Source organism: Prorops nasuta, unplaced genomic scaffold, assembly GCF_024137725.1.
Source record: "Prorops nasuta isolate Cenicafe-Biocafe unplaced genomic scaffold, Cenicafe_Pnas_1.2 PNAS00009, whole genome shotgun sequence".
Classification (NCBI taxonomy): Eukaryota; Metazoa; Arthropoda; class Insecta; order Hymenoptera; family Bethylidae; genus Prorops; species Prorops nasuta.
The window spans coordinates 6,691,344-6,715,699 of record NW_027116806.1 but is presented as its reverse complement, the minus strand read 5'-3'; the positions used below and the strand labels follow the sequence as shown (position 1 = coordinate 6,715,699).

General features: G+C 35.0%; 5 protein-coding genes across 9 annotated transcripts in view; 2 read left to right on the top strand and 3 right to left on the bottom strand.

The window, feature by feature from the left end:
- The first annotated feature begins 318 nt into the window (after positions 1-318).
- On the top strand, positions 319-1,528 carry RpL10 (ribosomal protein L10). Its single transcript, XM_066731490.1, has 4 exons — positions 319-401; positions 540-573; positions 766-1,071; positions 1,148-1,528. The coding sequence occupies exons 2-4, from the start codon at positions 551-553 to the stop codon at positions 1,476-1,478; spliced, it is 660 nt and encodes a 219-aa protein (XP_066587587.1). The 5' UTR covers positions 319-401; positions 540-550; the 3' UTR covers positions 1,479-1,528.
- Positions 1,529-1,765: 237 nt separating this feature from the next.
- On the bottom strand, positions 1,766-4,684 carry Mrgn1 (Mahogunin ring finger 1). Its single transcript, XM_066732078.1, has 9 exons — positions 4,401-4,684; positions 4,188-4,306; positions 3,855-4,120; positions 3,633-3,774; positions 3,355-3,558; positions 3,040-3,282; positions 2,795-2,955; positions 2,466-2,733; positions 1,766-2,384 (listed from the first exon to the last, which is right to left on the bottom strand). Exons 1-9 carry the CDS (start codon positions 4,486-4,488, stop codon positions 2,211-2,213), a joined length of 1,665 nt encoding a protein of 554 aa, XP_066588175.1. The 5' UTR covers positions 4,489-4,684; the 3' UTR covers positions 1,766-2,210.
- Positions 4,685-4,779: 95 nt separating this feature from the next.
- Positions 4,780-6,193, top strand: MED9 (mediator complex subunit 9). Its single transcript, XM_066732083.1, has 3 exons — positions 4,780-5,255; positions 5,751-5,856; positions 5,923-6,193. Exons 1-3 carry the CDS (start codon positions 5,155-5,157, stop codon positions 6,061-6,063), a joined length of 348 nt encoding a protein of 115 aa, XP_066588180.1. The 5' UTR covers positions 4,780-5,154; the 3' UTR covers positions 6,064-6,193.
- Positions 6,194-6,461: 268 nt separating this feature from the next.
- Positions 6,462-10,707, bottom strand: GTPBP1 (GTP-binding protein 1). 2 transcript variants are annotated; one of them, XM_066732075.1, is made up of 11 exons: positions 10,381-10,707; positions 9,698-10,088; positions 9,512-9,623; positions 9,268-9,448; positions 9,011-9,189; positions 8,757-8,909; positions 8,430-8,679; positions 8,200-8,344; positions 7,804-8,122; positions 7,457-7,725; positions 6,462-7,375 (listed from the first exon to the last, which is right to left on the bottom strand). In XM_066732075.1, exons 2-11 carry the CDS (start codon positions 9,791-9,793, stop codon positions 7,199-7,201), a joined length of 1,881 nt encoding a protein of 626 aa, XP_066588172.1. In that variant the 5' UTR covers positions 9,794-10,088; positions 10,381-10,707; the 3' UTR covers positions 6,462-7,198. The 2 variants fall into 2 exon arrangements, with proteins under 2 accessions (XP_066588172.1, XP_066588173.1); XM_066732076.1 differs by having other exon boundaries at positions 10,423-10,707.
- Positions 10,708-14,270: 3,563 nt separating this feature from the next.
- Positions 14,271-24,356, bottom strand: part of LOC136776507 (5-hydroxytryptamine receptor-like) — a 110,574-nt gene continuing 100,488 nt past the window's right edge. For all 4 annotated transcript variants that reach the window (XM_066732079.1, XM_066732082.1, XM_066732081.1 and 1 more), the window contains 5 exons: positions 23,476-23,668; positions 22,491-22,614; positions 20,387-20,533; positions 19,100-19,400; positions 14,271-18,506 (listed from right to left, as the gene is read on the bottom strand). In XM_066732079.1, coding sequence (XP_066588176.1) covers positions 18,374-18,506; positions 19,100-19,400; positions 20,387-20,533; positions 22,491-22,614; positions 23,476-23,668 — 898 coding nt within the window. In that variant the 3' untranslated portion in view covers positions 14,271-18,373. The remainder of the gene's footprint in view (positions 18,507-19,099; positions 19,401-20,386; positions 20,534-22,490; positions 22,615-23,475; positions 23,669-24,356) is intronic.

Genomic DNA, 24,356 nt, shown 5'->3' with positions numbered 1-24,356 from the left:
AGCGAATCAACGTAAGGCTTTAACGGAAAAGTATCAATTTAATTGGCTGTATATTTCTCGGAGCTAGAACTCGAAAAGATTTCTCGGATTGTGGAAACAGAACGAAATATAACTTCTGGAATATATGTAATTAATTGACAGTGTTAAATTGCGCCGAGTAAAATACTTGATATGATTAATTTATTAATCAGTGACTCTTGATAATGACCAATCCTATCAATTATTTTTACTGCATTGAGGTATGTATGTATGTATGTATATGTATGTACTATGGAATGAAGTTAGCTGAAAGATCAATAAATCAAAAGTATGTAACAGGTCAGCACTGTCAGCAGCAATTCACGTTGCATACGATATAAGTTTCTTTTTCCTTCTTTCTTGTAGAGCCTCGATTTGGATCGGTAAGATATATTTAGGTTAAGGAAATGTAATCTTAATTCATCCGTAATATTGTTCCATAAATATCTATTTTACATACTCGAATAAATTTTTAATATTCGTAAAATCGTTATTTACAAATTATATTTTCTTGCTGACAGATTCGATTAAAATGGGGCGCCGACCAGCAAGATGGTAAGTTGATATGCTTTAGTAATTTTAATTTTCCATATAGCAAGTTCAAGAGTTTTAATTATATACTATTTTCAATGTATTAGATTTGTGTTTTTTTTTTTCAAAATTTTTCTGATATGAGTATTTATTTGTGGTTTTAGATAGATTAGAACTTGACTATCTTGCCAAACGGTGATATCATTTCTCTTTCAGTTATCGGTATTGTAAGAACAAGCCTTATCCAAAGTCGAGATTTTGTCGAGGTGTCCCAGATCCTAAAATACGTATTTTTGATCTTGGAAAAAAGAAGGCTTCTGTAGAAGATTTTCCTTTATGTGTACATTTGGTATCTGACGAGTATGAACAACTCAGCTCTGAAGCCCTTGAAGCTGGACGCATTTGTGCAAACAAATACATGGTAAAGAATGCTGGTAAAGATCAGTTCCATATTCGAATGAGACTTCATCCTTTCCATGTCATACGTATAAATAAGATGTTATCGTGTGCTGGAGCTGATAGGTAAATATCTCTATTAAATATCTACCAATCATTTATTAATATGGATTAATTATATCAAAATATTAAACATTTTCAGACTCCAAACTGGAATGAGAGGTGCTTTTGGCAAGCCACAAGGAACAGTAGCTAGAGTGCACATTGGCCAGCCAATCATGAGTGTACGTTCCTCTGATCGTCATAAGGCAGCAGTTATTGAAGCCCTTCGTCGTGCTAAGTTTAAATTCCCAGGTCGTCAAAAGATTTATGTGTCCAAAAAATGGGGATTCACTAAGTATGATCGTGCAGAATATGAAGAGCTAAAAGCAGCAGGCCGTCTAGCACCAGATGGCTGTAATGTAAAATACCTACCTGAACATGGACCCCTTGACCACTGGAAAAAGTTCAGAGAATTTCTTGCATCTGCTTAAATTACCACTGATAATTTGTACATCAGTTTAAATAAAATGATTAAAAAACAGCAACAAGCTTTTTTTTCATTAGTATATGAACTCAAAAATCTCAAGATTTACTTTAAAATTATAGTAAGTAAATCTCTTTTATTAAATTTCAAAGGGTTGAGGCTGATCAGCAAAAACGGGCTGTTTTTACGGCTCATGTACATTCCACATGTATTAATTTTACTTAAAGAGGCTTTAAAATATCTACTGAAAAATTCGATTCTTGAGGTCAATCATAATTCCATAATTTGCTTATGAATAAAATTCTTATTTTATTGTAAAACAGTTTTATAAAGAGAGTTACTTAAAAATTGATACATTAGATATCTATATAATTGATTTTTTCTAAAAGTAATTAAGTAATAAATAAATCTCCATATCTACATTACTTATATCAACAAACTTGAATAAAATATGGAATAGTTAAAAGTAGGTATTAACACTTAAACGTCGAGTAAGAATCTATAGAATTTCTTGTAGGATTGCCCACAAGATCCGATAGTCGAAGTTATAAACCTACGGGTGCATAATTTCATGTGCTAATTCCATTTAACATTTGTGTGACAAATAATATTGTTACAAATTGCTTGTAAAGTCGTATTTAAATGGATGAATAAAAATGTTATCGATTTATGAGTAACGGTGGCTCAACGAGTTGAAATTACTTGTCAACTGCCTATGGAAGACGCGTCATTCAACGCATTAATGAGAATGACAGGTAACATCTGTATCAGCTTCATTATCTTTGTTTCGTACTTCTTCGTCAACATCAATTCCACATATTTTATAATGAGTATCTAAAGCTTCGGTACTAGTAGCTGCATCCAGTAGTGGTGATAATTTTTCTGCTTCACTATCCTCGTCTTGACCTTGACTCTGTGGGAAAAATGTTTTCATTAAAATCATTTACTTTTATTTTGTTCAAAAGAATACATATATAATACTATATATTGGTACTTCATAATGAGCTGTTGGTTGCTTTTCATTGACCAATCTAAGTGTATCCCTTGATCTTAAACCAGATTTATCGCGTTGATGAGAAATTTTTTGCCTCATTGCTGGAGATCGGTTGTGTAACTCCTTTTGCGATCCAGTATTTTCGTCTCGAGCCAGCAATACAGACATTCTAAATTCTGGAGTTGGACAAGGAGTAGTGCTGGTCCTTGCTGTAATATCTGCTTCTTTAGGAGAAACGTGTTTTGAAATTGATGAACGTTCAGAAGAACTGAAAAGGACATAATTAATATCGTAAAAAATATAAATATAAATATACATTTAGTTAATACCGATTTAAAGCCTCAGCAGCTTGTATTGCACTGGCAGTATCTGTATCAGGGGTATCGGGTGATTCCGGGCCTAGAGCAGCTGTTCTTGGAGTGTATGGACCATTTAAAGCCTCGATTAATGATACAGCTTCATAACCTGAGGGTATATTTTCACAGCTCCCCTATTGATGAATAATAATCTATTAAATTTGTCGCTAGCGCACACACACAAAAGCAAATTATAGAATTATATTGATAAAATATACCTCTGGCAATGGAGGATTAGAGATAATAGCACCAGTTGCCTTTTGCAAAGCTTTAATTTGTAAAAGTGCCCTGAACGGTGCACGACAAATAGGACAATTATTCGCTTGATATCTAAGGGAGTCTGCACATCCATTACATAGGCACAAATGCCTACATGGTAAAATTAATGTATCGCGAACGTCGCACATGCATATAACACATTCTGAACCATTGTCATCAGTGTCCTCATCACTTCCTTGTTGCTAAAATAGTTAATGAATTTAATTTTATATAGTTGCAGAAGAGAATTAAATTTTCTTTAAAATAAGTCAAACCTTTGAATTTTCCGTATTTTTGTTCTCAATTCCATAAATTTCTTGTAATAGATAACAAAGACCATCCACATATAACTTTTGTTTAAGAGCCTTCAGTACATATGTTCCATCTGAATATTTTTCTACTACTGCTATTGTTGTGTGAGACTGTCTTGGCTCATCAGAACCTTCTTCTGCTACACAATGAATGGCAATTGGTATAATCTGTAAATATTTAATTTATATATATTCTATCCTTTTTTAACAAAAAAATTAGAAACAATTATAATTATACCCACTTCACGATCTGCATTATACATTAAACTATCTTCATTATATTGAGTTGGATCAAATACATGGGAAGGTTGAGAAAATAATTGATTTGCACCTTTTTTATAGTGATATGTTTCAGAATTCATACTTAAATCACATGGTATAAATCTATAACAGAACAAGGAAAGCATTGTTTATTTTAGTATATATTTGCAGTTAAGTAACTGCTTTTGTGTATAAATACTTACACAACACCTTTAGCTGTAATTTCTTCAGTACAAAAATAACAAATTGTTATAGCACATTTTACATCACAGTCAAATGTAAACTCAATATTATAACGATGATTTTTTTTATCCATATCACCTTCGCCATAATGTTTAGCATTATGTGATCCTGAAGATGTGGAAGTCTGATCTGGACAATGAACCAACCTTAAAGATTCTTTTCTAATGTTTATCAAACTTTTCAGAGTTTTTGTAGGATCATTAGCTTGGGGAGGCGGATATGGAAACTGAAAAAGTTAAAATTACAATCTTCTTTTGGAGTTATAATGAATTATAAAAACTTAATTTATATACAGGAGTAGGTCTGCTGCCCAGGAAATTTAAATCAGAATTTTCTCCAAATAAATACGCTTCAGGTTGAGGTGTATCGAATCTTTCTCCACCCATAATGAAGTGACTCCCAAAATAGCTCCCTATTGGTCATAAAGTGAGAAATTAAAATGTTTACAATCAATAATTTCACAATATATTAGTTAAACATTAACAGGAATAAACTTCCAAACTAACCAGAACGAGGTGGATATTTATATGCATGATTAGATACAATGTCAACCTCTTCAACACCTGCATTCTGCCTACTTGTTAAAGACCCCATTTTTTAATTTTATGTAATTTGTCAAAGAATTTTTAAAAAAATTAAACTGATTTAATTATGTCACTAATATTATGTTAAGCGCATAACGTTTTATATCTTTTATTCAGCATTAAACTTTACACTTCATATTTTAAGCTTCTGACTTTTCAGCTGTCATCAACCAACAAATAATATTTCTGATGTTGATACTACTTGATACGTCGAACTTTCACACACACACACATGACACAGCTAACTTCACTCCATACTTTCTCTATCAAATTTCAATTTTCAAACATTTCCGTAGGTGTGTTCGGTGTGCTCCTAAAACAGGCTTTGCTGTTGCCTTCATCAACAACGTGTCTTATTTGACTATAGAATAAACAAAATAAATATTTAATATACTCTTGTTTTAAGACTATTTAAGAATCTTTAACAACCAAATTTCTTTTGGTATTATAATTAATTAAAAATTTATACTAACAGAATTAAGAAGTTAAACTGAAAATTTTAGAACAGCTAGTGCTAATTGTATAGCTGATGGGCTGATGGTTAGCGGTAACGCAGTATTTCAACAGTAGACACCATCCGAAATCGTCGATTGTGGTCGTATACGTAGTCTCTTTTTATTTATAAACCATTACAACGTATTTATAACAAGTTGTTTTATACAATTCAAAAATCAAAATGGCCGAATTGGCATCGCTGGATCCTTCCTCTAGAAGCCAATTCACTGTTGACGATTTGGACATTGAAATTCTACCGCTTATTTACGAGATTATCAGGAGGTTAGTCGTTTCACATCTTCGTAATTGAAATAGAATTATGAGGTCAATGAAAAAATTTGAAATTTCTATTTGTTAGCAAATGACTTAAGTTATTATTAATTGTAGACTTTTTGCACAAATTTAAATGTAATTAATATAAAATTAAATATTTTTTTTAGATTATAAATTCTCGGCTGTCTTATTAGGTACAGAATGGTTCACACTGAATTTACTACAGGTCATGTGTGAACATAAAAATCAATCATTTTCGTAAAAATAGAAGATATCAATTTTTTTCATAGTACTTTTCTAAAGGTACTTTTTAATGAGCTTCAAAAAGAGTTTCTGCAAAAAATGAGCAATTTTTATATTTATAAAGATAAATAGTTTTTTACGTCCTTGCTTTGAGGTGAATAATATGAAACGCTCTGTACATGCTATCATTTTTTTAGACAAGTTTTTATTCTTTTAACCTAAAATTTATTTTAGAATTAAAAGAATATTTATTATTTACAGTATTGAAAAGGACCCACACGATACAACACAAAAAGCAAAGGAATCTCAAGATACAAGTCACAAAATTTTAGAACTACAGAAAAAATTAGACTCAGCACGTTCACAGGTATATTCATTTACATAATGATACTTGTTAAAGATTGGTTTCTTATATACGTATTCATCTTTCTAGATTAAAAGATTACCTGGTATAGAGTACAGTAAAGAGGAGCAATTACAAAAATTAGAAACATTACGTAAACAATTAAGACTTAAAAGAGAGCTCCTATTAAAATACCGTAATATGTGTACATTTGAAGCTCCTAAAGTATAAGATTCCTTTTAATTGAAAATAATATTTATTTATTATCATGATTTGGCGCAATCTCTTTAGATATTTTGCTAACAATGAAAAGCTCATTGATAAATTAGCAGACTCCCAACCAATAAGGAGAGCTGCACAATTTGTAGTTTATATGCTTAGCAAGACTGGAAATATTTCTGGAGTAAACAACATACCTTCTAATCCAAAAGACTTTATGCAGCATCTACATGGTATTTTACAACGTGCTCAGCGTAGCATAAAAGATGCAGCTGATAAGAAAAAACCAAAATAGGTATGCAAATTGTTGGTAGTATACTTAAATTATATAAATATCAGTTGTATTTATAAAATTCAATAAATAATTGGAGATATAGATGTAAGAGTTTTAACAAATTTTATAGTATGTGACTGCTTTCAAGAAATTGTATATATTATGGGAAAATATATTACATTTTAAAAAATTTCAGTTGAACAATGATAAAATATTTTAATTTTAGATACAGGGTATCTTTGAATGTTGTGCATTCTCTATAATTTTTGTCAAAGAATATTATAGAAACTAATGTTTGAGATTATAAAAACACATTACATCGTTTATTAAGTTTCATCTCAGTCCAAAAAACTAATACTTTGCTCATTAGCATTTAAAGCTCTTGTAAATCAAGTTTTATGAAGGATTTCTTGGGTTTTAAAAAAAAAAATATTTCTCATTTGTATGTTTTTGCAAAATAATTCAGAAATATCTTAACCCTTTCGCTACGGTCGGTGACTATAGTCACCGAACGCCCGATGCTTGGTACGTACGGGCGGTGACTATAGTCACCCAGCGCCAGATGTGCACTGCGGACGGACGGTGACAAGATAATTTGGTGTCTAATAATTTCTTATCTCTTTCCTTTCTACGTGTGACTACTGTCACTCCGGATAATATGCAGCGGTATTGAACGTATGACAAGCGACTTTCGTTTTTCCGCAAGTGCATTTCATTTTTCCGCAAGTGCATACTTGTAGCGCAGCGGCCCGTTCTGCTGGAGTAGCGCGCCGTAGAATTCGTCCGTAGCGAGAGGATTAAAGACTTCTTTGGTAAACTAAAATTATTAGATGTAATCTGTTTCTGTATATCAAGAATGATCTTCATGGAGAATTAAGTTTTTGCAGGTGGATTTTGTTCTGATAAAGGTTGCGCAGTATTATTTGCAGGATTATTAGGTTTTCCACTTCGCCGCCCCCTTCCTTTCTTATTTTGGCTGAATGACGATTTTTGTGGAGTGTTTTCACGTTTTGATGCTGGATCTGAGCTGGATTCATCTATATCTACTGCCTTTGGAAATAAAATTGCATAACAGAAATCTCTTGGAGAATGCAAGTATTAATAAAAACTGAGCTATTTTTATCAAAATACCTGTGTAGCATTTTGTCTGCCTTGCTGTCCCTTATTATTTTTACTTATTCTTGATGATTGTGAGCTGACATTACTACATTGAGTAATTAATCTCAATACATTTCCAACTGCTTTAGTACGTCCTTCTCTGAAAACCATCCTCTGTCCAGGTTTTATATACTCAGGATGTTTAATAAATCTAAAATGTACTAAAGCTTTGTCTCCAGTTCTTAAGCAATCTTGGGACATTGAAAGTATGGATGCAGTTTGTCTTATACTTCCGCAATGAACTACATTTCACACGATAAAAGAAAATTGAATGTTAACTAATCATGTGTTAGAATAATTAATTCAAACATATTATTTACCCATTGCTTGATAACGGGAGCTGATAGTTGTCGGATGATGTAACACCAAAATTTCTCCTTCAAACTCCCAGCAAGCTTGTGGATTTAATGCAGGAGCCACCATCACCATACCTTTCCGTATCTGCGATCTTTTAATCTTTTTTAAAGCAAAACTTGCTGTTTGTCCGCCTCTGACTTCGCGTACGGACATTCGTTTTCTGTGAATACTCTTTACTGTAATTGGTATAAAATGGCCCAATGGATCTGGGCCTAAGAGTAACGTATCATTTAATTTAATGACGCCTTTTAAGGTTGTTCCCGAAACAACCGTACCAACACCCTACATGATCAAAAGTTCAAACAAATGTTTAAAAACATATCTATTAATATTTCGTAAATAATAAAGTTATCACGTACAGGTACAGAGTATGTATCATCAATTTGAAATTCTGCAGGTTCATCATCGTGGCTTGTGATGCGCGCAGTTAATAAATTGAGAAACATTTTAAGAAGACCTAAATTTTCCCCAGTTACATTGGATACTTGAAAAATTGGGCACAGCCTGAATAAAGTTATATCAAGTTAATTTGCTTCTTTTTGTCATATTGCTTTTAAATATAAAAAACTTAGAAGATAGTTGAAACCACCTTTCTGAAACAAAATTAGTAGCACTAATTACGACGTCATCTGGTGTTTTAACAGTTACTGGAACTTTTCTGCATCCAGGTGATTTCAAAATTCTTATAAGTAGTCTTAAATTTTCTTGTAGTACATTTGGAGGACACATATCAATTTTGGTGACTACAACAAATACAGGTACTGACAGAGCCAAGGCAAGACCTAAATGTTCCTTAGTCATCCCAACTATGCCAGCATTTGCACCAACCATCAACATTCCTTAAATTATTATTCCATTTAAATAGTACGAATTATTTATTAAAAAATATGATTGCTATAGATAATGTACATCTTACCAAAGTCTGGAGCGTGTCCTGTCATTCCAAAGACTGTTGTTTTAAGATAGCGTTCATGCCCAGCAAGATCAATAAATGTTATCACTTTCGACGATTTTTCACATATTTTTACCCAATCCAATGATCCATGCTCTGGCTTATTTACAACATTACCTGGTAGTGCATGGAAATGTTGTATTTAAACAATTTCATAAATAATTTTTAATGGAAAATAATTACATCAGTTTTATCTACCAATACTTGACTCAACTTACCAAAGCTATCAAAACCAAGTATGTCATTTCCTACTGAGCTGGTTCTTCCTGTTTCAGCCTCATGCTTATGTCTAAAAAGCTTTTGGCGTGCAAGACCACGTCCATTATCAAATTCTCCATGTGTTAACACTCCTAAAAGTGTTGATTTCCCAGCATCTACATTACCAACTACTGCAACCCTGGAAATATTGCCTTGGTTTTATTTCATCTACTTTTTAAAGTTTAAATAAATTTCTTTTTTGATATTAAATTGTTACCTAATTTCAAGAAAATCTTGTTGGTCCAATCGTTTTCTTATGAGATATTGACCTGTTACACCTTGCTCCACTTTTCTTTGTCGCAAGAGAACACAGTCTGCTTCTAATGTTGCAGCAAGTGATTGCAAAGTTGCAACAGAAGCTTCATATTCGTCTTCTTTTAAGCCATCTTCTAAGCCATCTACATAATTATTAATTGAGAAATATGGAAATTCTTATAAAATAGTATTAATATTGCACTAACCTTCTGCTATACCTATATCAAAAATGGTTTCACTACCACCATCCTGAACTCTCTCCTTTAATCTTTTCAGCAAAAGTTCGTATTGGTCCTCTGAAGGACTTACAAATACACCCTGGATCAATAAATATATCTTTTTATTAAAATAATAAATGAAAAAAATATTATATAAAACTTATATTTTTATACCTTTCCTCTGATACTGGAATAATCCTTAGAAGACATAGAAGGATTTTCCTTTTCCGACATTGGTAAATTATTTGATTTTATAATAGGACTTGACATTGTACCAAATGTAATTAATAGCACACAGTTATCAAAGGTTTAAATTCTTTTGCTGTATCTCTGCTAATGTTCTTTAAAATATTTATTTCATTTGCATATTTCCATTAGAGAAGAACATTTTCCAATATTTAAATCCAAATCTTCTTCTGTATATAATTGTTGATGGTTGATACATCACTACTGCTTATAACAGTGTCAATTCCCAAATGTTGAATTAATTAATTATACAAATTCTTTGCATTGTTATTCAAATTTCTTTCAACAAGTTTTTGTTTAAAGCAGTATTTTAATTCCACTGAAATAATGAAATAATTTTTACTTTAAAATTTAAAGCAAAATACAAAATATTTTTAAAACTATCTTTCTATCACAACATAAGTAATAGCAAAGGCATTCATATTTTCACTAAGGTGATGCAATACTTTCATAATAAGAGAAAATCTATAGATAAAACTATAACATATTGTAAGAAAAAAAATTGTATTTGACATTGTAGAGGATAAAATTACATGAAGTAAAAGTGTTGGTATTATACTTATAACAAATAGTTAAATTATGGATGGGAATAAGAATAAAAAAAAATTTACCCAAAAAGTCCTATTCAATATGGTCTTTAAAGTAGTTAATACCTTGAGCACTTTAAGTAAACTGAAACATATTTACAGCTAACTGCTGCTGACACTGACAGTACTGACACAACTGACAGATTAGAAATGAAATGATATCAGCGTAGTGGTGAGTCCGATTTAGTTTTATCTTGTATTTGTATCTACTGAATTGACAAGTATGGCACTCAGCCAGTCACTCTCACACCAGCATAACTAAAAGGAATCAAAAGAGGAAAAGATTTCATAAGATATTTTTATCAATTCTTCGATTGAGACCTGAGAGATTTACAGATATAGACGGGGCAACGCGCGCTGCTAATGTTACTATCTTTTCTTCTTATTAAGGTATGTTTCCATGAGATCGTTTTGTTGCTTTTACGTCGCTCATTTAACTTCACTAGCGACTCTACGAGAGTCGTCCTACCGACGAATGATCACCTAAAACCTAAACGTAACTTCAATTTTCTCCGCTCTTTGCTGCTTCATCAGTGGTACCGTGTTGCTCATCTCTTTTCTATTTGTGCTCAAATATAAACCGTATTTAATTTTTCAAGCTCTTTTCGTTTTTTAATGAAATAGTTACTTCTCGTTAAAGAGAAATTCTTCAAATTTAATTTTGCTTTCATATTTTAGCTTCAGAAACTTATATATTGATCGATGTACTTTTATCTCTTTAAAAATAATTAATGAAAAACGTTTTGTCACACACAGTAGTTACGTTTAAATTTGGCGGGCCTTCTGTATGTCACGTGGTTAACGACAAAAATGCGGCAAAATTTGAATAGCAAGTTGAATGTGCATGTAAAATTTATTGCCCATTTTCGGATTTGACTTATCTAGCCTTGCTTTATTTAAAGCACTGCTATACTAAAGTTGATTTTAATAATAAAAAAAAAACATTGAAATCGGTATTGTTAAGATTTTGAAGTTGTTTTATTTTTATAAAATATGCGGAATAAGTAATTGGGTTGAAAGTATTTATTTGGTGAAAGCTTTTTCATGTATCGTGAGTTTGTAAAGTGTGCTATGCATTTTTTTAGCGTCCTTTAAATACCTTCAGCTTCCGGATGCGAAAAGTTTCTTAGCAAAGTTTATCATATTATCAGGCTACAGAAAAAAGTTGGTGAAAGATGGAGGAGCGTTGGAGAGGAGATGAAGTAACCAAGAGTAGAAGAGAAAAATTGGCAGGAAAACAAAAAAGTAGTCGTTTTATTTGCTTAACGGTGAGTTTTTTCTTCTCAAGGGCTTCGACAACTGGATTAAGAAAGCAAAAGTTGAAAGTTTTTTATCCTAGCGCATTGTTTCCCAAAGCGGTATTTTTTTTGTCAACTTTAACCCATTAGATCTACATTTCAGAATTTATGTGTATCCTTTATCTTTCCTTCTACTAATTATGTCTCCAAATATGCAATTTGCGGTAGGAATATTTCTAAATTATGATAATAGATACATAATCGATCATAATAATTATATTATCCATTAAAATATTAATAATTGCTATATAATGCAATACTACGGATTCTCTTCTCTGTGTGCTTCAATAAATTAAATACTGTAATCTCTCAAGGGAAAACAACGTCCTACCTTTCTCTTTCTACTTACTTAATACCTTATCAGCTTGTATTTATGATGCCTCCAATAATAAATATTTCGGTAGAGAAAAATAATAATAACATTATAGAGCAAATTTCTTTTGGAAACCTTTTATTTTTCAGCATGATTCTCTTATACAAAGGCATGTAAATCATTCGAGTTACAAAATGATAAGATGCGATTACGATCCAGGCTTTTTGATTTTTGTATTATCGTTTGAAAAAAATACCTCAGATAAGATTTCTCGGAATAGACGCTGGAGAAAATTCGGTAAAAATGGTACATGCAAATGAAATAAGATAAGAGATGGGGATGGGGGAAAAGAGGAGAATTTTTTCATTAGGGAGTGTGAGAAGTTCTTATCTTGCTTAGTGAATAGAATCACTGGAAGCGTGGATTATCGCAAATTAAATATACAATTCGATTTACCTTTTGCCTCCTTTCCTTAAATACTTCAGTTCCATTATAAGCGTAATGGGTTTTACTGCCGAGTCTCGACAGAATTTGGGGTTCGACTTTGATTGCTCGTTGAAAATGGCCGAGTATTTCGCTTCAGCTTGGGATCGTGTTACCGTTTGTTAACGAAGTGATTGTACCTCACAGTGGCTTCTCGAGAGCGAATCGCTAATGCCAGTAATTGCTGAATAAATGCTCTCTTCCTTTCACTCCTTTACGTTTTAAACTGGCTCCGATACCGCAAAAGCAATTATACAACGATGGATTCTCAACGAAAGTCGAAGATTAAAATCATTGGGATCAATTGCAACTGATTAAATTATCATTAAATATCCATAAAAACCTGTTGACTGCGTATAAATACTTTTAATTATCACGCCCAAGTAAATGTATCTGCAGGAATACTATTATTTTATTCTGTATGAAAGACTTAAATCTATTAGTTATTTCAAAAAAGGAAAACCCAATTTATGTATACAGTATACTATAATATTTAATTGGCTTCAAAACCTTCTCGCGAACCGTCGTCATTATTAAAAAACTCTATCCTTTATTGCCCAACGTCAAACAGATCGGATCTAAAATGGAATTCATGGTGTAACTTAATGTCTCCATATCTGCGTGATAAATAAAAAAGTATATTCTTTTGAATTCATAAGTTTTGTGGGCTCGCCAATTAAAAAAAATAAAAACAAGCAATTAATCTTGAGATTTTCTAATGCAGCTTTGTTATTCTTTTATTTATTTTTCCATATGTGTATGTGTGTGTGTGTGTGTATAGGGAATTCATAAATTACATCACTGTGCAAATAGAATTTAGGTTTCTTTTTCACGCATTTCTCGTTTATTATGGAGATAAAAAACAAGAGTCGGAAACAATTCCCGATGAAAATTTGGTGTTTCAAAAGATTCATTAGCAACAATGCGGAAATCATAAATGGTAAAAAGTTTGGTCCTTAAATTATGTCTATTTATCATTAATTTATATATGCAATTATATCTGTATGTATATCTATTATATAAGTGCTTGTAATGGTTTGATTTCGAGATAACACCGCAATGAAAAGTCCTTAGTGCGAAAATAGCTGACGAGTTTCGCTACTAATATATTTTTTAAACATTGACTTAAATGTTTATTAAACATATGTGTATCTTTGCAGATATCATCAAGTCTGTCAATATTTTTGATTTACTTCATCACTTTATAGAATATCGTGAAAATTGTTTCAAATTCAGCACGCAATCCTCGATGATGATTTATTACTATATGATTTATAAAAGAAATTAATTGTAAAAATAAGTAGTGTTATCGGAATGTATCACACTACTTAAATGCTGAAACGTATAGAGCACTTGCTGATTCAATACCGTGGAATTCTCTATTCTATTTCAACATATAGAATTTTACACTTCTTTTTTATATAATGTTTGTATAATAATAATAACAATAATAATAATAAATTTATAATAATGTACACCCAAGTCTATATACATGTGAACATACACTTATATGATTTATGATTTACAACGAGCAATATATCTCTTATTAGAGGCTTCATATCAAGGATATAATTTTTAACACGTATATTTGTCCTTTGATTGCAAGAATCTACAATGCATACGAGAATGCAAGAATCAACGTTTAATATACGCATATAGTATATATATGAAATAACATTTTCATTGATGGTCCGTATAGTAATAGTAGTAATATTACCAGTTGCGCGCGCGCGATGTGTGTGTGTGTTACGTAATATACAATCATCGTCGTTTATTATACACAATTTATTCATTTTTAATCTAAAAATGCAAGACGAAGAATCACAAAGAATTCTAGTCTTCCTCTCAAAGAACTGTACATATTTACAACTATACCATATGTGATGCCTATTTGTGAATTTCTCTTATCCCATCTTTTATATCGTTTTGCAATATAAAAGTGCTTTATTCCCATTGAGTATAGCCATCATTCCTGCACAGTTTTAGTACACTGCAGGATGAGTACGGGGTATATAATTATAGAGAATTCATGAAGGGGCTAACAATAAGTCTTGATCAATCGAATCCTAATTGACACAAACAATGTGCTATACAACTACAGTTTATAGATTGACTTTTTGGCAATGGCAATATTTTGTGAATGAAATTTAGTTGATTGAAAAGTAGTGAGAAGTATAGAAATCGATTAATTACATAATTCCACTGTGACTATTGGTGTTTTTAGCTTGGACACTCGAGTTTTGTTAGAGTGATGTAGTTAGGGAAAATCTGAGAGTGTACTATACGATGTACGCGTATATCAAAGACGAAAGAAGTTACAATTAATTAAATTTCTTTATTTGCGTTTCAAGCAACTGGCAATTAATGTAATTTCGATCCGCATATACTTTCAGAATTAGGATTTTGGAAGTGACGAGGAAGCTCCTCGAATATTGTAAGAGACTCATTGACACGTCGTCTTGAATATTTTCACGGTCGGAGGAAAAATCTATTTATCTTGTACGAGCAGCATAGTGCTAAACATTTATTTATATAGTTCGGACTATAAGCTGAGTTTTAAAATATCCACTATCGACAGGGAATATGCAATTAATAAGTTTGCTACTAGCTAAGCATTGGTCTAATTGCAAATGGAAAGTGTTTATGCAGAGAGCGTGGCTGGCATTGAAGCGTGAAGCTTCTGGGAAAAAGTTGAAGAGTGATAGAAAGGAGGAGAAGAAACGCGAAAGGAATTCAATCGGTAGTTTCCGGCTAGCCAACTTAGTGACAATGAAAGCGACTCTCGTTAAAAGCTGCGGAGGATTCTGAATGGGTGCGGATAGCTTTTCAAGTATTATAATCAAATACCGGCAATGCGGTGACAGGCCACTTCCACAATGAAGAGTTGGCCACAATAATTTTATAAAGAAAAAAAACGGATCTCTTTCGTCTCTATCCTCGCGCGATCCTCACACTTTATCCATCTACCCCCCCTACTCTTCGTCTCAGCAGCTACCGTACTTCGCGCGATTCTTAATTAAACTTTTTTCTCGTCTCTATATCCTTACCTCGCTTAAAAAACTTAAAAACTTTCCCAAGCCACTTTTTGCAAGCTCATATACCCCGATGCTCAAGGGAAAATAAAGTTAAGTGTGCCGGAAAATGCGACTGTATCCTCAAAGTGGGACTTCCGGTGCGCTCTGCAACGAAGAAACTCACTATCCTCCTTGAAAGTAACCAATCGATCGGAATAATTAAATTAGTCGATTAAAAACTCTGCGTCTTTTTCGTCAAACTTTTCAATTTAGTTGGATTACCTTTTGAAGAGATAAATCGTGGATATTGATTAATATCCCTTCCTCTATATCCCTTTCAATCTTAGACGATAAATCACTCCTGGTGAGTTGCGTTGATTATAGAATTACCGATATTAATCCCGTGTGGAAAAAAAAAAATTTACCAAATAGTACATTTTTCCTATGATTTTTTTGTTGGAATAGAAATAGAGCTTTGGAGCGCTCGAATATGACAAGCTTGCATCGAAATTCCTTGAGGGAAAATACTAAAACGGAGAAAATTTTCACTTGACTTTTTTCCACTTCCGATCTGCAGTCGCCATGACTACTCCATTTTCACGAAATCCATTCTAATACTGGCAGTGTCACGTTGTTCACCCTTCACTCTCGGAAACTTATAGTATTCTCGTTTTTGAGCAATATCCTTAAATCACAAAATCATTGTTGGAACTTTTAAACTGATATTATATACTAAATAAATTCTACAAATCTACGAAAAATTAATACAAAAAGCAATTGTTAATGCGTGTGTTTTCTATTGAATTTGTGAATCTTTTTAATACGTTTGCTTCTTATTTTATCTCGCTAGCCCCTTCACTGTTCTAAGTTGAGCGCGTTCCAGAAATATAGAAAAGTATTGACGAAATGAAAACATGAGAAAGACCTTTCTTTGCAAATATGAGTGAAAATCACAGGGAAATCGTTTAGGAGGAAGTAAAATACATTTCTGGAGAGCGTAGTGTGAGAGTTTTGCTTTGTAAGATATTCCAAAGGAGAATATACATACATATATTTATACATTTTGGCAAGATCACTGTTTCGCTTGACTTTCGTTCCGTAAAAAATGTCTTCAATGATGAAGACACGTGAAATGGAACAGCACAATACTATAGCACAGTTCGACGACTGGTGAATGATCCAACGAAATCGCGATGCTTTAAAGAGGACGTACGACTCTAGCCTGAACCCGACGAACGACTTCAAACAGCTTACGAACATTAAACAAAGCCCAAATTCTGAATTTTGTTTAGTATTTACAATGGTTTATTAAATTATTAAAAATACTGAAATTCCTGTAGTTTAACGAAACGATAAATTTCGCGTTCCTTCACGTTTTATAAATACCTATAGAAATGAAATAGTATTTTAAAGATTAGTAATTTTCATGAAAATGTTATTTTGTGATGCTATACGTCATAACCCTCTATACTATATTACACCATATGAAATGTGAGTAGAAAGCATTAATGGGCTCTACACAAGTATCAGTTTCCTTGTCGTGTTTGCGTAACAAAGTACGATAGCGTATGCACTAATATTAACATATCCAAGCAAAAATTGTTAAATATAACATGGATAACTCTCTTGCTAGGATTCGTATAAACAAATATTACTTCTGTTAATAGATACAATATAAATAGCAGACTTATATGTGATTACGAATAGAATGTAAGCGTAGCAGCAATTCGGTTATTTAAAATACCTGTTGAAGAGCATGGTACCAGACTAATATTTTCTATCTTTGAGTTCTATTCTACCAGAAATTATTGCACTTGCGTTACAGTCTAAAAGTTGAAAGAGCTTAGGAATATGTGCTATCTCTTTGTACAGGGCGTATTAGTGAAAAGATTAGAAAAGTTGTCGGGACCCAAACCCGTCTCACATTCGCGCAATACTATGTACATACCCACACGAACGATCACTCATACAGTGAATTTTGTAAGGTAACTACGTCAGAAGAGTCGCGTGTCAGTCGAGGCAAAATCATCTAGGTTTCCATGGATCGCCGAACGATTTTTGGTAAGCCTCGTCGTACTTTCCCTGCAACGAAGCGATACATGGTGTGTCGTACAAGGATTGAGTTAAGGTTTGATCCACGATAAAGGCTCCAGTGCATTGGGAAGACACGTGGGACTGTCGCAATTCAAGGTCACGTCGTTCCATCGCGGAACAATCGCGTGGATGTTAATTCTCATGTTTAGGAAGGAGGAAGGGTGGAAAGCTACAGGTTTTTCGCAACGGCCTCTCATTTTTCGAGAAGGATTTCTCTCGACTGTCGTATCGGGTGCCTCGAGTCGGTCCTAGCCGATCCTCTCACGACACTCTGCTACTATTTTCGCTGCTTTTGTCGCGTCAAAGCTCGTACCGAAGAGGAAGGATCGAAGATTGAAATGTGCTCGGTTTGTCGTATACTATATATATATACAGGTCGATTACTGGCGAAACACCCGTTGCACAATAATCAACCACGTACCAAGGTTAAACGGGATGGCTCAATAAGTAGAAAGAATTTCTGCGCCATTCATAATGTCAGTGGTGGTTCAACGGATGGATTCAGTCGGAACAACGTACGATTGAAAAATGCAATTAGGAGAGTAAATGGAGGGATTAATTTTCGAAATAGATTATCGAAACAAGGGAAGAGTCGTATTTAAGGTAAATAAGGGAAGAGCAACCGTGGGGTTGCTGACGGTTGGTTCGATGATATTAGGGCGGGTAATATTAGGGTATGAAAATTTGATAATTGGGGAGTGGATGCGCTGTCGAAGGGTGGCTTCCGGTTGAGCTTTCGTTGGCGTTTGGTACGGGGTTGATGGGTTTGTCGAGGCATCGAACAGTGGCGTAACCCCTCCACCCTAAACCCACTCCTACATGTAGTGGCGAACGCCCAGTCTCCTGCCGACTCCGCGGCGTCTTCTACACAGCAGTTTCTTGAAGGCATTCCTGAATTCCGGCGAGAACACCGTGTAGATTGCTGGATTCAGCGTGGAATTGAAATATCTGCAACAAAATGTATAACTTAATCCCTCGATCATAGCCGAGAAAATTCCTTGTATTTTAATCTTATTAATGCTGCATGGAAAGGCATAATTTTATTAGACTCGAACTTTCAAGGTGAAAAAGTATTTTGGATTTTTTTTCTTCATATTAATTAACTGGAGACTGGGTGAAATGATATAATTGGTGCTTCTCCTTCGAGTATTGGTTGATACAGCTAATTTGTTTCGTCGTGTACGTCTGGGGTTGTGGATATATATTACGAAGGAAAGGTCGCCAGGACCTTTTACCATCATCTAATTACCTCTTACGCGGGCAAACCTTGGAAGACCCCTGACGCATAGCAGCTTTCAACGACCTTCTCAAGAAATTAGATTACTCGTTTTGCGTCGGTTGTGTATCTATTGATTTATCGACTCTCTAATACATTCCTTCGTTTTTATCTCATGCACTAAGGCAACAAAAAAAACCAGACTGTTCCCTCAGTGATTTTTCTCAGTACAGGTTTAACAAAGGATCCTTTTTTCCTAACGAATGAGACATAAAAAGGACGAGGAGGCGATAAAAAATGATGGTGAATGAAAATTTGGACGTACCCGAGCCATTGGCAGAAAGCAATGAGGTACTCGTTGATGTCGCAGGATTGGCAGACTGGTAACAAAATGGCAATAACGAAGAAAGGTAGCCAGCAGACGACGAAGGCTCCGGTGATGATGACCAGAGTCTTGGCTGCTTTTCTCTCTCTCTTCGAGTCAGCTGCGATCTTCTTCTTGCGCAACGCCACCGGCCTCGGTGAAGTATCCATCGTTGGAGGATCTGGATCCAGGCCATTGTGGTAGGATGTCTTTTCTGGCGAGGTATTCGTCGAACTGACGGTGGTAAATGCCGTCGTTGTCTCTGAAATGATTAATGAGACCAGCTCAGTAATGTTAAACTTTCTCCTGAAACATTCGGCGAATTTCACCGCAGCTAGTAGATGATGTATATATATACGTCATCCAGCAAAATGACATTTTTCAAGCAGACTCCTTGACAAATTGCTATACTAGCTACTAACACTGATAAATATCCTAGGAATGCCAATAACGTTAAATTCTCGCTTACTTCCGGCGTAAGGGGATGACCCTGCTCCTAGCCACTCCCTCCCCAATTCCCTACAGAACCAAACCCCTTAAGAGAATAGCTTTTGATCGAGAAATCGTAGAGAAATGCAAAGTGGATTGCTATTTGTTTACAGCACTTCCTGTCTAGACCAATGCATCTGGTTAATTAACTGGTTCGAGACTATTTCAGGCATGCTGTGTAGTTTGCGTCTTTGTGTCTGTGTATGTGCGTGTGAGAAATAGAGGGAGAGGAAGTACCTTACGCCAGGCGAAGCGTCCCATTCAGATTTGCATTGCATTACTTGTATCTGGAATAGAGGGTGGAAAACCGAGGTCGCTTCTAGATTTTCCTGGCAGCTGTCTCTCGAGAAAAAGGGATCTGACGTTTACTCTAGCGTGCAGCACCGCGTGTTTCATGGAACAAACTGCTTGGGACCCTCGCAAAACTTACCGGACGCGCCACGTAAATTCTCTCCTTTCACGACTTAAAGTCGTACTATTTTCACCGACCTTAATGACTATCCTCTCAAACAACGGCTGACCTGTCTAAATTAGAGTAACCGCAAATCCAAACTGTTCCAAGCAGATATCTAAATTAGTAGAATTTAGAGTGAAGAAGAAAAACAACATTTTGTTGAGGCTTCGTTGTATTTGAGACAATCGTTAAAGGTAATTCCGAAGGATTTCTGCTTCGAGGGGTGCTGTTTTGGTAGTGATTGGTAAATGGGACGGTGACTCGGTGGTTTATTGTTAAGAAATTTCGCGGGTCAATTTGCTCACCGGATATGGTTGGCAAGGGTCGACCAATAACGGCAACGACAGCCGCAGCAATTCCACCTGATGCTTGAGCTTGTGCCAAAGCTCCACCGACTGCGTGACTGCTTCCTATGGGTCTTGGTGGTCCACCACCCATGCTCTTCGTTGTGCCTGAAAACATTGATCGATCAAAATAGACATTTTTTTCGAAAGAACGATTTTCTTATATCATATATATATATATATATATATATATATATATATATATATATATGTATGCTGTTATAAACAATAAAAACTTTGCTTCATCCGTCAATGTTGCGCTTTTATATAGGGCGATACAATCGCTTTAACCGATGCGGCAAGTCGTTAATGTACCAACAACACCAGTTTTGCTCTCGAACAATTGACTTTATTTAAACCTCCATTGAAATAGTTAAAGCGAGATTTATAGGCTAAATTCCGGGCTTCCTCGCCTCCTGAATTCACGTTAACGTTTATTTAAAAAAACTGCAAACTGAGGAAACTTTGCGCTCGGCATGATAAACTGTTGCTGGAAATTCGGTCGAATGTAGCCGACATTTTTCTAAAGGGGATGGTACCTACCTTGGCTAAACTTTAAATTTACGTAAATAAGTTGGAATGGTCGATATTTTTGATACAGGATTATCACAGAGTATCGAGTTAAGTTAATGGAAGTAAAACATTGGGCATTTTATGGCTTTCGGTATTTTAACCGAGCGATCAAATATGACAATTGGTTCAATTTACGTTGATTTGGGGAGTTTGGTAAGGGGGGGATGATATTGGAACACGCACATTGGGATTCTACCTATTTCTAAAACGTCTTTTGGGATACACCGGTAATGGATACCGTGTCTCTTAGGATTGATTCGAATCCCTCCCTAATGCCAATCGTCGATCGATATTAATTATAGGAGAGCTACTATGTACAAGACCACAGGGTGCATTTAGTTTTCGCATAAAGTCTCCTTCGCTATAACATTTTCAATAATTGAGTAGTTACAAAGGGAATAATGCTCCTGTATACCTCGCACCTTTTAACCACTCAAATTTATTCATTTACGAATCGCAATATTCTCGCGCGAACCTCGATTATCCCTTTCCATTATTAATCGCGAGCTGTTAATTGCTACTGTTACCCGACATGAAAGCCTCTTATCCTAATGCGATTAAGAATCCAGCAAGCAGGCTGGTCTTCAAATATTTAGAACTGATTAACGAAACTTTGAGGATTTTTCGCATCGTATCCTGGCCAAGTAGTCGAGGTCTTAATTTACTGGGCCATCCGAATCACGCGATCCTCGACTTTTCGTTTTTTCCCACTCTCTTTTCCTCCTTCCTTCTCTCTTATTATTATTACTAATATTGTTATGTAATAAATCAAGATTCCACGTCGTCGAAACATATACGTGCCGACGAAAAAATTGCACAATCTTATACCTTTCTCTGGTTTTCCGTGGGACAAAAAACATTCATGGTAAACATTACGATATCAAGCAACGTTGCAGATATACAAAGGCCGAAATGGTTTTTCACGCTTTTCTGTGCAATGGGAAAAGACAGGGTGGCAAAAAAGAAAATAAACAGACGGGGAGATGAAGATAAAAATAGCGGTGGATAGACACGCGGATTTTGCTAGTAAATGTTTTCAGTTGACTTATGTTTTGAAATAACTGGACATACGATTGTTGTAACCGAGTAGGAAATATAATAGATGACAATGGGCGATCCAGCAGCCGACAAAAAGCCCTGTGTGCACAGTTAATGAATCACTGATTGCAAACGGAGAATGGGAAAGAAGTATCTCTCGTGGTGTGGCAATTGCAATCGGATAAAGCTCATTGGGAAAAATAGTCGCGGCGCTAAGCAAACCTACCTTGTTAATTGTCAGCAGTCAATCACGATGTAATCACTTAATCAAACAATGCAAATGATAACGATCGACTACTGACACTCGCACTCAGATCGATACGAGTCTCTACGTATATCTACCGATGCCATTGGGACCACCGTAAATGATTCGTTTTATCGGAACTCCAAGAGTATTGCAAGTTGACAGAGAGAAAATCGAAAGACTCTTTCTCTTCCTTCATGATTTACTTACCCTGTGCACTGGTTGGCTGACCAACCCTTCTTCGTATACGTTTCCGGGCCGTTTGAAATATCCTCCAATACAGGATCAGAATGAAAAATAGCGGTAAGAAGAAGGACGAGACTGTAGCAAATATCTGAAAACACAAAGATATTTGTTTCTTCGATGAAAAATATACAGCAAGAATTCTTGCATCGTTTGATACGTAGTTCTCCTGCAGTATATATCCTCAGCAATTACAAATTTTTATCTTGGCTACTCGGTAAACACGGAATAATAATAAAGAAGCAAAACATTGAGTAGTATAACCTTACGTTTACTCAGACTCGGAACTTAGAGCTTCAAGGGCAAATAGTTTGCTGGTCGTTATAATAAAATGTAAACAAGAAGGAATTAGTTGGCGTACCAGAACCGAGCTCGTTAAATATTGCACGAATGGATAGGCAGGTATGTTTGAAGACACGGGAATGAAGATTTCTGCAGGGGATTCGAAATAAGTTGATGAAGTTGAATGCTCGTTAGAAAAAGCTGTAGATTTGCTGGAGATGGACCGCTGGTAAAATTCCTGGATTTGGAGAATTTATCGTTTAATGTGACTGGGAGGGTGAGTGGGAGACGAGGAAGAGAGGTGGTGGAGTTTTCAGTGGAAAGCGAGAAGGAGGACGCGAAGCAATGGAAGTTCCATTAGAAGACTAACCGGAAAGAATAATTGGTTGGAAACGAGGTGTACTCGGATGGTTTTAAGCTGACAAAAGTATAACGAGGGATTTGAGAAAAGGGGCAGTATAAAGTTGGGGGATGGGAGACGGTATAGTTGGAAACTTATTTTGGAGGATGTTTTCGGGATAGAAGGGATCCGCGAAGCCTTGTGCGTCAGCGTGTTACCTCGCGTCTTAAAATCGCGTGCGATTCACGGTGGATTTACCGAGACGTATCATAAGCGACGCGTAATACAGGTCTTGCAGTTCAATGCGAAGGAACAGGCAGTGGATTATACCTGATAGCCTATATCCTGACTGACGAGACAGGATTTGTCGAGAACCACTCGCTTCTCCCATTGCGGATCTTTCCAGCCGAGTAGCGGAGCTATGCAAACCAAAAATGCCATGAACCACACCACGCCGATCATTATTCCAATTCTCCTCCCCGTTCTGTGATGGATGTAGTCGATATTCGTCACTGCCCAGTATCTGAAAAAATTTGAAAAATATAATAATCGATGAATGATAAGGACCGACGAGTGGGTTAAAGTGAAATTGGGGGAGACATTGGATTACGAAAGCAGAGTATATAGTATATAGCTCAGTCGGTAGTAATATAATGACAGGTAGGATCGAGTTGAGAACTTAGGAAGCGTTGGTGGTCCACGGGGTGTCATTAGAATCACGTAAATACTATCAGGACGAAACGTGACTGAGCTCTAATAGAGCAAGCTCGTAGGGCAATACCGATAGCAATGATACGTCCTGGATGTAGATCATGAAGAGATTGTCGCATTGAATTTCCAAACTTTACGTGTACCAATCAGAAGCGACGTAATCTGATCGAAGATGCTGCGATTTCTCAGGTCGGATTTTCTCGTGAAAATGTTAAAGTCCGCAATTATTTCTATCGTATAATTTTTGTATAGTGCAAAATAAAAGCTTTTCGAGACACGAGAAGTTTGTACGAGAAAGGCGAAAAGAAAGTTAGAAATGAAAAAGGGTGCTCCGAGGGTTACTGAAAGGGGGTTGATTGCATTTGTCAGTCATATATATATATATATATATATATATATATATAGGGGAAGGTAGCCCAAAGCGGGCCACTTAAGCTTTGTAGATCAAGAAAACTGCGTTTTTAATTGATAATCAAACATTCTCGGTGTCATTAGTCAGG

Excerpts from the sequence above, each read along its gene's own strand:
- RpL10 (XM_066731490.1), top strand. The coding sequence starts at position 551 with ATGGGGCGCCGACCAGCAAGATG. Across the intron at positions 574-765 it reads GGGCGCCGACCAGCAAGATG|TTATCGGTATTGTAAGAACA; the intron begins GTAAGTTGATAT and ends TTTCTCTTTCAG. Across the intron at positions 1,072-1,147 it reads TCGTGTGCTGGAGCTGATAG|ACTCCAAACTGGAATGAGAG; the intron begins GTAAATATCTCT and ends AAACATTTTCAG.
- Mrgn1 (XM_066732078.1), bottom strand. The coding sequence starts at position 4,488 with ATGGGGTCTTTAACAAGTAGGCAGAATGCAGGTGTTGAAGAGGTTGAC. Across the intron at positions 4,121-4,187 it reads TGGGCAGCAGACCTACTCCT|TTTCCATATCCGCCTCCCCA; the intron begins GTATATAAATTA and ends TAACTTTTTCAG. Across the intron at positions 2,734-2,794 it reads GCTGCTGAGGCTTTAAATCG|TTCTTCTGAACGTTCATCAA; the intron begins GTATTAACTAAA and ends TGTCCTTTTCAG.
- MED9 (XM_066732083.1), top strand. The coding sequence starts at position 5,155 with ATGGCCGAATTGGCATCGCTGGATCCTTCCTCTAGAAGCCAATTCACT. Across the intron at positions 5,256-5,750 it reads ATTTACGAGATTATCAGGAG|TATTGAAAAGGACCCACACG; the intron begins GTTAGTCGTTTC and ends TATTATTTACAG. Across the intron at positions 5,857-5,922 it reads TAGACTCAGCACGTTCACAG|ATTAAAAGATTACCTGGTAT; the intron begins GTATATTCATTT and ends TCATCTTTCTAG.
- GTPBP1 (XM_066732075.1), bottom strand. The coding sequence starts at position 9,793 with ATGTCAAGTCCTATTATAAAATCAAATAATTTACCAATGTCGGAAAAG. Across the intron at positions 8,910-9,010 it reads ACTTGGTTTTGATAGCTTTG|GTAATGTTGTAAATAAGCCA; the intron begins GTAAGTTGAGTC and ends ATGCACTACCAG. Across the intron at positions 7,376-7,456 it reads GCAGACAAAATGCTACACAG|GCAGTAGATATAGATGAATC; the intron begins GTATTTTGATAA and ends TTATTTCCAAAG.